The sequence below is a fragment of the Erigeron canadensis genome, chromosome 6, assembly GCF_010389155.1.
Source record: "Erigeron canadensis isolate Cc75 chromosome 6, C_canadensis_v1, whole genome shotgun sequence".
In the NCBI taxonomy this organism is placed as follows: Eukaryota; Viridiplantae; Streptophyta; class Magnoliopsida; order Asterales; family Asteraceae; genus Erigeron; species Erigeron canadensis.
Genome location: NC_057766.1, coordinates 21,241,525 through 21,256,723, shown reverse-complemented (window position 1 = coordinate 21,256,723; position 15,199 = coordinate 21,241,525). Strand labels below are relative to the sequence as shown.

Here is a 15,199-nt window from a genome sequence, read left to right as displayed (position 1 = left end):
TTGTAAGGGTAATTTTCCCCTTTATCTATATCTATATCTATACTATATTATAAAGCAGATCTCCCCTGTTTACATTTTAAGTTTCAACATTTATTTTCTCAAAATGCACATATTTCAATTCTATATTTACCTAACACCCTTTCTCTCTCCTCAAATCTCAACCAATCATTTGTTTTCTCTCTCCTCCATAAATCATTTATTCCTCCAGTTCATTCAAAATCTTTTATCTCAAAAACCGTATATCGATAAATTATAAAAATTATATGGGTGTTCTTAAAATTTCATGTTCTTTCATTAGAGATGTCATTCGATATACTTTCGACGAATTTTTAAATCCGAGGGCGGAGCCCGTACGGCTAAGGCATTTGGCTATCACACTCTATAACCTATCACTCCATCATCTCACCGTCGCAACGCGCGGGTACTTGCTCTAGTTATATTATAAAGCAGATTCCCCCTATCTAAACTTTAAGTTTCAACATTTACTTTCCTAAAATGCCCCTTTTATCTATTTGATATTTATCTAAAATAACTATATTACATTTTCTCTCTCATCAAATATCAACCAATCATATTCTTTCTCTTTCCTCTATAAATCATTTATTCTTACAATTCATTCAAAAATATTTTATCTCAAAAACCGTAAATCGATAAATTATAAAAGTTATATGGGCGCTCATAAAATTTCGTGCTCTTTCATTAGAGATGTCATTCGATATCTTTTCAACCAATTTTTAAATATGAGGGTGGAACCCGTACGGCTAAGACATTTAGCTATGACTCTCTATAACCTATCACACTCTATGACCTATCACCTCACCATCTCACCACCGCAATGCGCGGCTACTTGCTCTCGTCATAAAAAATGAAAAATAAAAACGACAATAAAACAAAGAAAGAGGCAGTTCACTAGACTAGTTATAATAACATTTGATAATGTTATGGATTTGAGTAAACTGTATAGTGAGTCTTCCCACAATTCATAACACTAGAGTGAACAATGATTTTCATCACAATCCATAGCTAACAAATGTTTTTTTATACTAATATTAATAATACGACTACACGAGTCCAAAGTTTCGGTCTACACCTTAAACTGAATGGCACATTGATAAAGGCAATACATGACAAGAAACGGAGCTGGGGTTGTCTTCCTATAGACAACCAGAGCTCTGGTGTATGGAGGAAAATTGTGAGATGTATCGAGTCGATCGAGTACAATAATATGGGAATTCACCAGCTTCTGAATGGAGTTTGTGGCGACGGCGCTGACATTAGATTTTGGCTCGATATATGGGAGGGAGACTCGTCTCTCAAAGACGGATTTCCAAGGCTTTTTAGACTCAAGAAAGATAAAAAGTGTTCAATTAAGAACCGATTGAGGATGACCGACAGTGGCTTTGATTGGAGTTGGAATTGGTCCAGAGGGATACAGCAGGGAGAAGAACTTAACAAGTTTAATCTTATGTACAATTCAATTGCAGACAAGCGCCTTGGTGAAGGAATGGACAGATGGATTTGGATAGGTAACACAAGCAACATGTTTACGGTTAAAGCTGTCAAGAATGGGATGATTACTGGACAGAACTTGAGTGATAGGTACATCCTACAGTGGGCGTCTTGGGTTCCAAAAAAGATCAATATTTTCATGTGGCAAATGGTTATGGACCGCATTCCCACTGCTGATGCTCTTAAGGTACGCAACTCTGTTATCAATGATGACATATGTGTTCTTTGTGACGAGAGCCTTGAATCAACTAGTCACATGTTTTGCTCCTGTGGTGTGGCCTCTCTAATATGGTACAAGATCAGTACGTGGTGCAAGGCGTTTCCCTTTTTTGTTTTTACTACAAAGGATCTTGTGGAAATTCATAATCATGTTCAAATAGGCAAGAAGGAAAGAAAGGCTTTGAAAGGAATAATCATGATACCGTGCTGGTTCATTTGGAAGGAAAGGAACGATAAGAAATTCGCTAACAATAATGTTGTAGTCGAATCGATTTTCCAAAATACTAGATCTATGGGTTACTTATGGTATAGAAATCGTAAGAAAAATGTTTCGATTAGTTGGAAGGAGTGGTGTAGGTTTGAGCTAATGTAAGTATGATGTAAATTTCTTGTATTCGGTTTGATACCCGATATGTTTGTCGTGGTATATATATGAATAAAGAGAAAATGTCACAAATGGTCCCTGTGGTTGCCATTAATCGCATTTTGCCCCCTGTGTTTTTTTTCGTTGCAAACGGTCCCTTTGTTTTACATTCTCGTTGCTAACAGTCCCTACCACTAACTTCTGTTAGTTTTAGCCGTTAAACCCCTCACGTGCATACCACGTGAGGGCATTTTGGTCCATTTTATAATCACATGGACTATTTGTGATAAATACATAAGACTTTCCAATTAATTAATTAATAATATATATATATATATATATATGCAAGATCTGTATCTATATATAATCATTATATGTGTATGCATCATACATACATACCTTCCAATCCAAAAAGCCTCACAAAACATTTGAACATATAAATTCATTTGCTCGTCACAATCTCAAATCATTATCCTCAGTTTATATTTCTATGGGAACCCAAAAACCTAGTTCGAAAAATCCGCTGCCGAAAAAATATAAACCACCGCAGCTCCGCCGCAAAAAGCCAAGGTTTTTTTCTGATTGTGGGAAGGATGGGGTTGGGCCGACTATATCCTTGGTTGAAGATCTGGGTAGTTTGGGTTCCTAGGAACTGCCACTCCGGTGAACTGCCGCCGCCGTCGACCTCCACTACACAGTCGTTTTGAACCACCTAGTTTGGCCGGAAAAGGAGCAGCCGAAAATGAAGATATATTGGGTTTTTTCTGGATCGTAAATGTGTGAACAGAAAAAGCTTCAAATAAAGCTTGCGATGGGTGTTAATTTTTTTTGGATCGTGATCGTGGTGCTTAGTAGGGTGGAATTGATTTCGCATAAATTTTTTATGTTGGTATAGATAAAGTTGGGTTCAATTGTTCATTAGCTAAACAAGTGTTATGCCCGTGTCTCTCATTTTCTATAATATGGGGTTCATTAATTTGATATGGTTATCATAAAGTATGAAAAATGGGAGGAACATAGTCAAACTTTACAGATGAAGATTCATAGTATAAAAAGGCGACGGTACCTGAGATGATTATTATGATTCAAAAACAAAAACAATTTTTTTTTACTATATAATAATGCATGTATTTTTTGAGATGATGATGTAAAGAAATTAGATAGATTAAAAAAAAGAAGTTGATATTGTGGAGAGAGAGAAGCAGGCTAGAACATGGAGGAAAGGAGGAGGAAGAAGAAGGAGGAAAGAGGAAGGGTGTATTAGATGTAAAAGACTAAAATACCCCCACGTGGTATGCACATAAGAGATTTAACGGTTAAAACTTACAAAAGTTAGTGACAGGGACTGTTGGCAACGAGAATGAAAAACAAAAGGACCATTTGCAACAAAAAAAGCACAGGGGGCAAAATGTGAATACCAACAACCACAGGGACCATTTGTGACATTTTCTCATGAATAAAAGTCACTTTTCAAAAAAAAAAAAAATTTTGAAAACCTTACAACTGGTCCCTTGAAACTTGAAACCTGCCATCGAAATATATTACCTGAAATGTGCATTCTTTTTAGTACACTTTCCCCAAAAATGTGAACCCAAATTTGACAATTTGATAACTAGATCTAGGTCACACATGACAAGAACATAGTAGATAAAAGAATTCATGTCAGTTCAATTATAGTCAAATATAAAACAACTAATGAAGTAAAATGTACAAATACATTTTGCATACAAAATTTGAAAGTTTGTTATATATAAGACAATAGTGTTTGGAAACCCGAAGCCCTAAGTATACGAATCCGATAAATGTTTGATTATAGAAGGCGCCTGATGACCTAACCAGTTTTTTAGTAAAATGACCACACTTTTTGCAGCGAGGGTCGCTGCAAAAAGTCCATCGTACATAACCGTACACTGTGGACTTGATGGTCCACAGTAGACTTTTGTTTTTAGTCACTTATTGCAGCGACCCTCGCTGCAAAAAGTGAATAAAGACAAAAGTCTACTGTAGACCATCAAGTCCACAGTGTACGGGCAGTTCTATAGATGTAAACTCGTAGCGTCATTTTCTCACAATCGTTTTCGTTTCGTTTTCAGGCAGTTCTTTCTATCATTTTCATTTTCCCACAGGTATGTTCTATCATTTTCATTTTCAATATATAGTTTTCAATATATATATATATATGTATATGTTCTTATTTTCCTTTATATATATAGATATAGATATATAGATATACATTAGATTTTCAATATATGGCAGACTCTATACTATAAATTGTAGATTTTTAGTATTATTATTATAGTTTATTATTTATTAATTTCTATCAAAGTCGATTGATGCACATGGACACATGACACCCTCTTTTAAGTTTTTGTATATGTGCCATTTATACATCCTCTTGTTTTTATTAGTTAATTAATATCAAACGAAATGTGCATCCAAGTTAAAATTGAAGAGTAGGGATGGTAGTTTCTTTCTTACGTACAAGGAATTAAAATAGGTGGTTACATTTTCAATTTAATAGAAAAACAAAAGTTTAATAAAAAAAATCCATCCAAGTTAAAATTCCTCTTTTGCCCCCTGTTTACGTATACGTATATATATTTCAGATGGATTTTGAAAGTATATGGGGCGAAATGGGTGCGGAAGGTTTTGAGTTTCACTTAGAAGAACCTAATGAAGAATTTGAGATACCAGAGGCGGCCCCTCATTTTGACTACAACACTAGGGTTTTCCACACCGATCAGGTATCCTTGTTAACTTTTATAATCACTTACTTTCCCACTTAATATAAAGAATACTTGCATTAAAAGAAATCACATTACTTTTTATACCAAATATCATTAAACAATTTATATTTTAGTACTATTTAATTTGGCGTTGTTAAATTTATTGCATATTTAAAATGTTAGATATTTATAAGTATACAAATTAATTATAATTTAAAAAAAAAACTAATTTAGGTTTTCGATTCACACGAAGAATTGTTCAACTGGGCCAAAATTACAGCATTGCAGCTTGGTTATGTATTAATCAAACGATGAACAAATTCCAACTTAGCTGGTGTAAAAAATAAAGTGACGATAGTCTGTAATCTTTCTGGGAAAATGGATGATAGGATAAGCGGGCTCGTTAAAAAGACACTTAAATGTCAGTGCCCCTTTAGATTAATCGGTCGTTTGACTGATGATGGTTGGAGAGTAACTGTTATAGACGACACACATAATCACTATCCAGCTGAGAATCTGGAGGGTTACGCGTACGCAAGAAGGTTGACTGAAGATGAGAGATCATTTCTGGAAGATGAATATCATCACGGTTCTACGCCCCGTAAGATGTTAAAGCTATTGAAAGAAAGATTTCCAGGAAACTTGACCCGCAGTGATGACATTTACAATTTCCAAAAAGCTATGCGGAAGAAGGCGGCCGAAAAACATGGGGACACTCCAATGCAGGTATATTATATCAAATTTACATATCTTTTTATTTATTTACTATAATAGAGTATCTGAAACGGCATATGTACGCCATATTGTTCCAACGACACAGGTTATGTTCAGTTTGCTTAAGGAGCATAATTACTTGTATTATCATACAACAAACAGTGTATCTGGTCGGTTGGAGAATCTGTTTTTTATACATCCGACATCATTTAAGTTGTGGCATGCATTTCCTTATGTTATCCAAATAGACGCCACGTACAAAACCAATTTGTACAACATGCTGTTGGTCAAGATCGTTGGTGTCACTCCAACAAACAGGACCTTTAGCATATCATATGCGTTTATCATAAGCGAACAAGAGCATATTTATAGATTGGTGTTGGGAGTGTTTGAAGTCGACTTTAGGTGAAGGGTTTGCTGTACGCGTGGTACTCATGGACAGGGATCTGGCGCTAATGAAAGCATGCAAAACCGTTATGCCTGAAGCATACCATTTACTGTGTAGAGTGCACATATGGAGGAACATAGACAAATTTAGCATGCCTTCGTTAGAAAGGGAAGGGAAATGGGGGCATTTTTACGGATGGTGGAAAAAACTTTACAAGTCCCGCACACTAGAAGAGTACACCAAGAACAAAAAAGATTTAAAATAGAAGATGGGTCCCCGTTTAGAGAATAAGTGAAGTGCTTTTGAAGTTTTTTATTTTTTAATTTTTGGTAAATCACATATACCTACACAAGCTAATCAAATGTTAAATTGACAGAGGTTTACAAGTACCCGCAGAGGGAGTGACTTTTCCCGTACAAGGAAAAGTTTGTGTCCTTTTGGGTCAATCAGCACCTCAACTACCGTAACTACACTACCAATAGAGTTGAGGCTGAGCATTCACTCCTCAAGTCCGAGTTGCAGGGGAGATGTACATTTCAAAGAATATTCAATGTGTTAATGATATCCTCCTCGGACAAGATATAGAAATCAAGGGCCAACTGGAGGAAAGCAGGATTTATAGAGCTGGTAAACACAACTACCCATGTTTGAAAGACCTGCTTTGTGTTGTATCTGTGACAGCTCTTGATATAATGGTTGATGAAATTAAACGATTAAAAAATGAGATCGGTAAAGACTTGAGAAAGTGCGGGTGTAAGGTGTGGATTAGTTGTGGCCTTCCATGTGCCTGCCGTCTAGCTGCGTACATGCATTGCAGTAAGTTTATTGAAATATAGGTAATTCATGTTTTGTTTTTGGTAAATGCACAAATATTGTAATTATTTTTCGTCAAAAATGTAGACAAACGTGTTGAGGCGCATAACATAAATGACTTTTGGAGAAAGCTAGACCTGAGACCGTCGACATGCCTACCGGACAACGATCATCGAAAAGACTCTAACGATGACGAAACTATCGACGATTTAGTAGAGGTCGTTAAAGTCCAGTTTAAGGAACAACCGAAGTCAAATCGCAAAATACAAATCATCCTTACCGCCGCTGCCTTTGCAGCCCCATGTAATCTTCCACCATGGTCTACGCGGGTCTTCATTACCACCATCACCGCCATGGTAAGTAGTCATCTATACTGCAAAATACAAATCATATTATACGTTTTTTGCAAAATACAAATCATATAACAAAATTATCACAAATTTTATTACTTTTATATATATATCTTTTTAACTTTATAATAAATTTTAGAACTCCGTTTATATAATATATATTTACTTTTATACTTTTAAATTTATTCTTATTCTTTTTACTTATACATTTGCTTTTGTTGTATACTAATATAGTTTACTTATATCTATGTCTTTATATTAACTTTTTAACTAAATTTTTTATACGTCATATTTTTAACTTAATTTTTATAATTAGTTTTATCTATATTTTTGTTGAACTAATTTTTAATACGTCTTAAGTAGTTTATTTAATCAATATTTTTACATAATCTTGGCAATTTAGTTCTATAATATATTTTTAACTTTTTAACTAAATTTTTTACACGTCATACTTTTTAACTTAATTTTTATATATAGTTTTATCTATATTTTTGTTAAACTAATTTTTTATAAGTTTTAAGTATTTTTTTTAATCAATTTTTTTACATAATCTTGGGTATTTAGTTCAATACATATATTTTTAACATAATCTTGGCTATTTATTTTAATCAATTTTTTAACAAATTGTAATCTACGTAATTTTTCATCTAACAATATATTCTAACCAAACACTAAAACACCTAACACTAATGACTAAAATATTCTAACAAATCACTAACAAAACAAATTAGTGGCTCCTAACAAATCACTAAATTATCAACAAATCAAAACTAACTATACTAACAAACCTATTAAAATCCTATAAACAACTGATAATCCTAACAAAACTAACAAATTAACAAAACTAATATGTATACAAAAACTATACTAACATACCAATATAACCAATTAACTATCAAAAACACATATAATAAAAATCAAAAAGCATAAAATACATACCAGAATTTGAAATGGCCGAAAAATTTGGGGGAGGACGACCGGCCGGAATTTGGGGGAGGATAGCCGGAAAATCAAACGGCGGACGGGAAATAGCGGGCTCTTAAAAGTCCAAATGTCGCTGCTAATACTACTTCCCTGTAAGACAGACGGTGATGGCTGGCGGTGGCGGCTAGCGGTACTGGCCGGTGGTGGCTGGCGGGGGTGATGATCCCGAAACTTCGTGGTACCCGGATTGTTATAACAAGAGGACTGGATTGTTAAAATATGAGGTGTTTTGGTGGTGTCGTCGTGGCCGGATTGTTAGTAGCCGGAGGTGTTTTGGTGGATGGATTTGGTAGAAATTGTGAAAGAAAATCGGATGAAAATGATGGAATGGATGGGTGGATCGGTTTTATTTCGAAATTGGGTCCGACATACTTATTGCAGCGACCCTCGCTGCAATAAGTGGAATAAAGTCGGTCAAACATTTAAAGCGGTGTTAGTGGAAAGCTGACGTGACGGGACTTTTTGCAACGACCCTCGCAGCAAAAAGTGAGTGGTCAAATTACCAAAAACCCTGGTCGTGATATGGGGCGCGTTATAGAATAAACATTTTTTTTTTCCTGAGAGCAAAGAGTATAGAATACGCATCGATGATTATATCACTCCAACTTTTAGAAAGTTTCTTTTACTTTTGGACACTATAAACAATCTACATTTTATTTTTCTCATATGTCGCATATTTGTCATGTTGGGTATTGATATTGTTGTTATTGTGGATACATAATATGATTGATCAACTCATTCTTGATAATTGTTGAAAAGTTAGATGAATTTAAATTAAAACATTTATAGAGAAAAGAGAGGAAATTACAGGCGTGTTGTATTGGTGAAATGGTGGGGATGATAGGTCATAGAGTGTAATAGGTCATAGAGTGTGATAGATCATAGAGTGTGATAGCCAAATGCCTTAGCCGTACAGGCTCCGTCATCGGATTTAAAAATTCGTCAAAAGTATATCGAATGACATCTCTAATGAAAGAGCATTAGATTTTAAGAACACCCATATAATTTTTATAATTTATCGATGTATGGTTTTTGAGATTAAAGATTTTTGAATGAATTAGAGAAATAATGATTTATTGGGGCGGGAGAAAAAAATGAGTGGTTGAGATTTGAAAAGATGTGAAAATAAAAGTTGAAAGTTGTGGGGCATTGATGATGGTACATGTGTACATTGTTGAAATTAAAAGTTGAAAATTGAAACCTTATTGCTTTATAATATAGTATAGATATAAGCATAGATATATCTTTTAACACAAGTTTTTTTTACAAGTTAATAATTAAATAATAATGTTTAGATTTGAACTTGAAACTTCATTCCAAAGAAACAACCCCCAACCGCACCCGGTTGCGACCATTAGACTAGGATTTTATCTCATAGGCTTAACTGATGCAGGGCGGATCTTCTTTAGGCCCCGAGGGGAGCTTAGTAGTGGTAATATATTCGCACTTCGTTAAAAAACATTTATGATTATTAGTCGGCCCCGCCGATATAATCTTTAAGATCTGACACCGCTCATGCAAGTCTATAGTGCACATATCCTGGTTAGCTCACTTGTAAGTTTTTTGGCACACATCATTTTGTAAACCAATCGTACAAACTTAACATTGGTGTGTAAATTAAACAACATAAATTAAGGTAACAACTACATTCACTAACTTCACTCTACACATTGAATTCTCTTAAATTGCCTGTAGAATAGGTTAGTGAAGATACTCTTATAACAAGCCTCGTCTACATCAACCATAGCTCTAACTCTTAATGCTAAAGGCCAGTACTACTAGTTTTCATAAATATTAATCTTAATGTTGCATTTATGCAAGTAGTTGGTGTTTTGTGACAAGTGCACATTTAAAATAATAAGCCCTCACCAATCCATATCAATTATAATTAAAATTTCTAAAAACACATAGTAAATTTAATATTTAGCTTGTTTTTGTAACGTTTTCTTTAAAACTTTAGTTGAGACTGGTTACATGTCGTCCTCATAATTTATATATCACGATGCTATCAAGGACTAATCGATTGGAGATCATTTAATAGCCATCTCTAACTTTTCATTCTTTGAATTTAAGAGAAAATGGGGCGTGTTTAACATTCATCATTTCACTTGAAGTTTATGTGTATAACTATTTACATCTTACATCCCCAATACCGCAATATCCGTTTAAAATGTGACTGCGTATTATTGTTATGGTTGTGAAATTTGAAATGGCAAGGTTTTGGATAATCAAAGTAATTAAACTAATTTCTTTACATAAGACACTCATGCATGCTACATATCTATCTATACTATCTAATAAAATAAACCACTTTTTTTTCTCTTAAACTTTCTACCTTTGAAAAACCAAAAATACCTTTTCTCCTTAATTCACTAATTTAAACATCCTCATCTAATATACCTAAAATACCCTTAATGAAATAATTTACAATATAGATCCTCCTACACTTAAAATAACTACAATACCACCTTTAACATCTATTACTTTTACATCCACCACCATCGCCGCCCTCATCACCGTCCTTATTGTCGCCCTCACCACCGTCACCACCGGGGGCGGAAGGTATAGGCTCCCAATGTTTTGGATTAATAATGTAATATGTATAATTTTTCTAAGGTATTTGTTCAATTTTTATTTGGTGAATGGTAAGCTGAGAGTAGTTTATAACTTAATTCTCCAAAAATCCTTTTCTCAATTTTTATTTGGTGAATGTTAAGCTGAGAGTATTTTCCATTAAATCTTACATTTATTCTTTAATTAGTTCATTCAATCATCTCATTTTTTAAGTGTTTCTTTTGTATACGTGGGAATGTGGAATCTATTTATTGTTTAACCCTTGGTCTTTTTACATAATAGCCTAACTCCGTATTAGAGTTATAATTTGCCATTACCAAGTCTGCTCGTTATTTACCTCTATACATTTTTTTTTCTTCCTATCTAAGCGTATAAAAGCAGGGGATGAGCTAGCCAACAATGTCAATTGAGTCTTATGTTTCTATTTAATCATGTAAAATGAAACATGGACATAAGTTACATACCCGACGTAATACTACTTCACATGTTTGGCCCCTAGACAAAAATATTCAAGTTTTATCCCCCGAATAAGTTGAGACACCAATGCAAATTTGTGATACAAACCGAATAAACTAAGCTAGTTAAAGCGTACATAAAACATATATATACATCCATTTGGGATGATAAATTTAGAAATAGAACTATAGAAGTGAATGAGACAAAAGAGAAAAGAGAAGAGAAAATGAGTTATTTGTTAGGTGTGATTCCATAAATAGGGTATTACATGTGTAGATATTAGTATGATATAAGTAGAAATAAGTCTAAGGCTATCATACATAAATATATGTATTGAATTAAGACTTTTAATAAAGCTATGGTTGGATTTGTTAGAAATTTGGTTTAAGCTTTAAAAGAAGTTGGCAAATTTCTTAGGTTGTTCATTTGTTATCAATTCATATTACCTACTACTTACCGTACAAATATATACATCTATGAATCGACTAAAGCATTATTTTGGTTTATAACATGGTACTATAATGCAAGTGGGCTGTAAAATTATTAAATTATCAATGCACACATTAAAGCTAAATGAATGACTAATGTCTAAACAATGAATGAAGAGGGGTTTTTCTGCAATTTCATTTAATTGCAATATTTACTACAAATTTCCTTTTTTAGCTTGGGATTTTTTTCCAATAAATTTAATGTATTTCCTGCCCCTCAATTTACATCTCTCTCATCTTCTACCACACCTTCTTCAATTCTCTTCAACTTCAATCCCTTCTCTCTCTCTCTATTAAATTAAGCCTTAAATCAAACCCATCTCTCTCTCTCTCTATCTTTGATTTCTTGCTTATATATAAATATATGTATGTATACATGGGGTTTGAACATCCAAACCTACAAAACCATCTCACTATAGTTGGTATCTTGATCACCCCCTTAATCTCTCTTTTGTTCTTCTCCAAGATTTTCCAATTTCAAGGTAAGCATATAAATGTTTCATTTTTAAATCTTTCTAATACATATCATGTCAACAAAGAATTGAAGCCGGTAGGAATATAATCAATCAAATATGTTACAACTTTTAAAGTATGTTTGCTATAACTAAAAAGCTTGGGTCTTTAATGATATGTAAATTAGAAAGTTTTTTATAGATTAATATTTGTTGATTTGTGCCAAACATTTGCCTTTGTATAGATTAATATATGTTATACGATAAACATATGAATTATATATGATCATGTGTTTTTTTTTGTGTTAATTTTGTTATATATATATGTGCATGATCAAAGTTAATTAATATATATATTAACATGATTATTTCTTATTATTTGATACTAAAGTTGACTGATATCATCAAAGGTTAACTTAATTGGTAGGTAAACATGAGCCAAAGAAACGGAGGTAAGAGGCTAGACTTGAAGCTAAACTTATCACCACCAATTGTTCTTCGAAGAACCGAAGAATCGCCAACAAGATCATCAACCAACACTACTTTGTCTCCAACAAGTTCATGTGTATCATCAGAAAACAATATAATTCATGATCATACATACTCAAGTAGCCCAGAAGCTACATCAATGATGTTGGTTGGATGTCCACGTTGTTTGATGTATGTTATGCTTGCCGAGGACTATCCTAAGTGCCCTAAATGCAAGAGCACCGTTTTGCTTGATGTCCTTCATGACAACACCGCCAAGAAAACAAGAAAGACTTGAATGAAATAAATTAAAGAGGGTGAAAAAAAAAGCCGCTTTTTATAATTTAGTTTAGCTTATATTTAGTATTAGTATCATTATTAGGATTGTATTTTATTTTATTTACTTTTATGGATAATGTTATTTATACTCCATTTAATTTTATCATGTTGTATAAGTGGAGTATAAATAACAATACCCTTTTTACCTTTTTTAATTGTTAATTATATTTCCCTTTTTTTAAATATGGTTCATCTCGAACCGCTATTGTTACGGGTATAATGTGAGTGTCTTAATTGTGTCCCGGCTATTGCAGAGTAGCATACTTAGGGAAACTCTACAAGGTTATTAAAAAGAGTCAAATCCATAATTTTATGAGTAAAACGCCATATCTCATTAGCTAATTATGTAAATTTGCAGGTGTAATCTGACCTGTAACTAATTATCTATAGTACATTATAAAACATTTAGATTCCTTCATTTTTTCAGCTTAGTTGTTAATAACCTCAAAATGTCCATTTTTTTATTAACTATTTTCAAAATCTTCATTTGAAAAACCTATAAGACTATAATATCTATCTTTATCTATTAAATAAGTAAACTACCCATCTTACACTGATAACTTTTACATGATAACCACACCAGTACCACCGTTGCCGCCACTCGTCATCGTCACCAGGCCTACCACCATCGATGCCATTTTGTCCTCGCATTATGCAGCCATATGACTAGCATAATACAAACACCAACAACTACTACGAGTATATGTGGGTGATATCTAATACAATATTAATTATAGTGCTGTAATATTTCTAACAATATAAAACCCCAACAACTATTACGGGTATATGCTAGTGCCTTAGGGGGAAGGAGTCATGATTTCCTATATACAACCCTCTTAAATTTCACCAATTAAATCATTTCAACTCATCCTACCCCTCCAACCCTCCCAATTTTTTTTTCTTTTTTATTTATTTTAATCAAACAAATTTAATTGAAAAACTAAAACATTTCATTAAATATAAATAAAACTATATAAACATAACTCAAAACAACATATTAATACTAAAAACAATATACTAAAAAAATTTAATAATACTAAAAATATATTAAAAATATTAAATTAAAAACATACTAAAAACAACTAAATCAAACTCTCAATTGGTATTGGTTGAGCCGTCGGGTCATCAAGATAGGATAAGTCTTGACCCGATATATGTGCCTTGAGATCAAACAGGAGTCGATGATGCCCTGTTGTCGTCTTTTATGATCATGTTGTGAAATATACAACATGTACCAACGATTTTTCCAATCTTCTCCTTTGTCATGGGATGGAGGGGACGAGCGAGAATAACCCATTTTCCCTTAAGAACACAAAAAGCCCGTTCAACATCCTTTCTTGCCGCCTCTTGTAGTATTTTGAACTTCTTCTTGTCCGTTCGACTGGATGCTAATATTCCTTAACAAATGTAGACCACCTAGGTAGATTCCAACAGTAAGGAATATCCATGTTTGTAATGTCATCCATTTACACTAAATGAACTATCCAGTGCGGTTCTGTTACGCCCGGTAACAAACAATGGCGACTGATTCAAAACGTTGACATTGTTGTTCGACCCAGCAGGACCAAAAAACGAATGTCAAATTCACAAGTCATGGGAAGCAAGAAATCAATTATAATAGTCGACACCTAAATATGATCACCTCTCGTGTATTGCCCTTTTAAATACTTAGGATAATTTTTCATTCTATGTGTGTACAATTGAGGCTACCTAGCATTCCCGGAATGCAATGTCTTTCTTCATGCACTTGTCTGATAAGTGCAATGTCGTGAGATGTCGGCTTACGTAAGAACTCTATTTTATATAAGGCAATGACCTCATCACAAAAATATTCGAGGGACTTGCGTGATGTTCTTTCTTCATTCTATGTTCTTTCAATACTCCCCATGGATATAAGTCGGGAAGGTCAGGCGGGTGACAATACGAAGACGATTCGGAAGATGAATCCATTTTGATGATTAAAGTGGAGTGGTTTTGGTGATAAAAGAGTGTGCGTAGAAGTATAAATTTAGTTGTTGTGGTGTTTGAAATGAAAGCAAGAGGTTTAAATAAGTAAAACAAGGGAATTTTTTTTATTATTATTAAGTGCCCCTCTCCCCCAAACGGTCGGATTCCAACATTCAAATGTGTAGTCCTCTCACATGCCTCGTCGGCTTCATAGCCCGCCCAGAACTCACAAAGGTGGCGGCGGTGTTCCTCGTCGGGTTGGGGCAACCCAATGTGAACCCTGCTTGGCTCCGTCCCCTCTTAGCTGCACTGGTGTAATTTAACGGGTTAATTATGTAAGTTTGGGTAAATAAAAATTTTCATGGATTACCCTTGTGGATCTATGGTCTATGGAGTAATTTATCTAAT

The 15,199-nt window shown here is 33.8% G+C and overlaps 1 protein-coding gene and 1 long non-coding RNA gene across 2 annotated transcripts; both read left to right on the top strand.

The window, feature by feature from the left end:
- Nucleotides 1-1,030: 1,030 nt before the first annotated feature.
- LOC122604455 lies at nt 1,031-2,101 on the top strand. The gene has a single exon (XM_043777348.1). It carries the CDS (start codon nt 1,031-1,033, stop codon nt 2,099-2,101), a length of 1,071 nt encoding a protein of 356 aa, XP_043633283.1.
- A 9,727-nt stretch (nt 2,102-11,828) lies between these two features.
- LOC122605776 lies at nt 11,829-13,021 on the top strand. Its single transcript, XR_006324712.1, has 2 exons — nt 11,829-12,067; nt 12,448-13,021. It is a non-coding gene; the product is annotated as an uncharacterized LOC122605776 (long non-coding RNA).
- Nucleotides 13,022-15,199: the final 2,178 nt, after the last annotated feature.

What these genes read in the sequence shown, in the direction of transcription:
- LOC122604455 (XM_043777348.1), top strand. Translation starts at nt 1,031, where the DNA reads ATGTTTTTTTATACTAATATTAATAATACGACTACACGAGTCCAAAGT.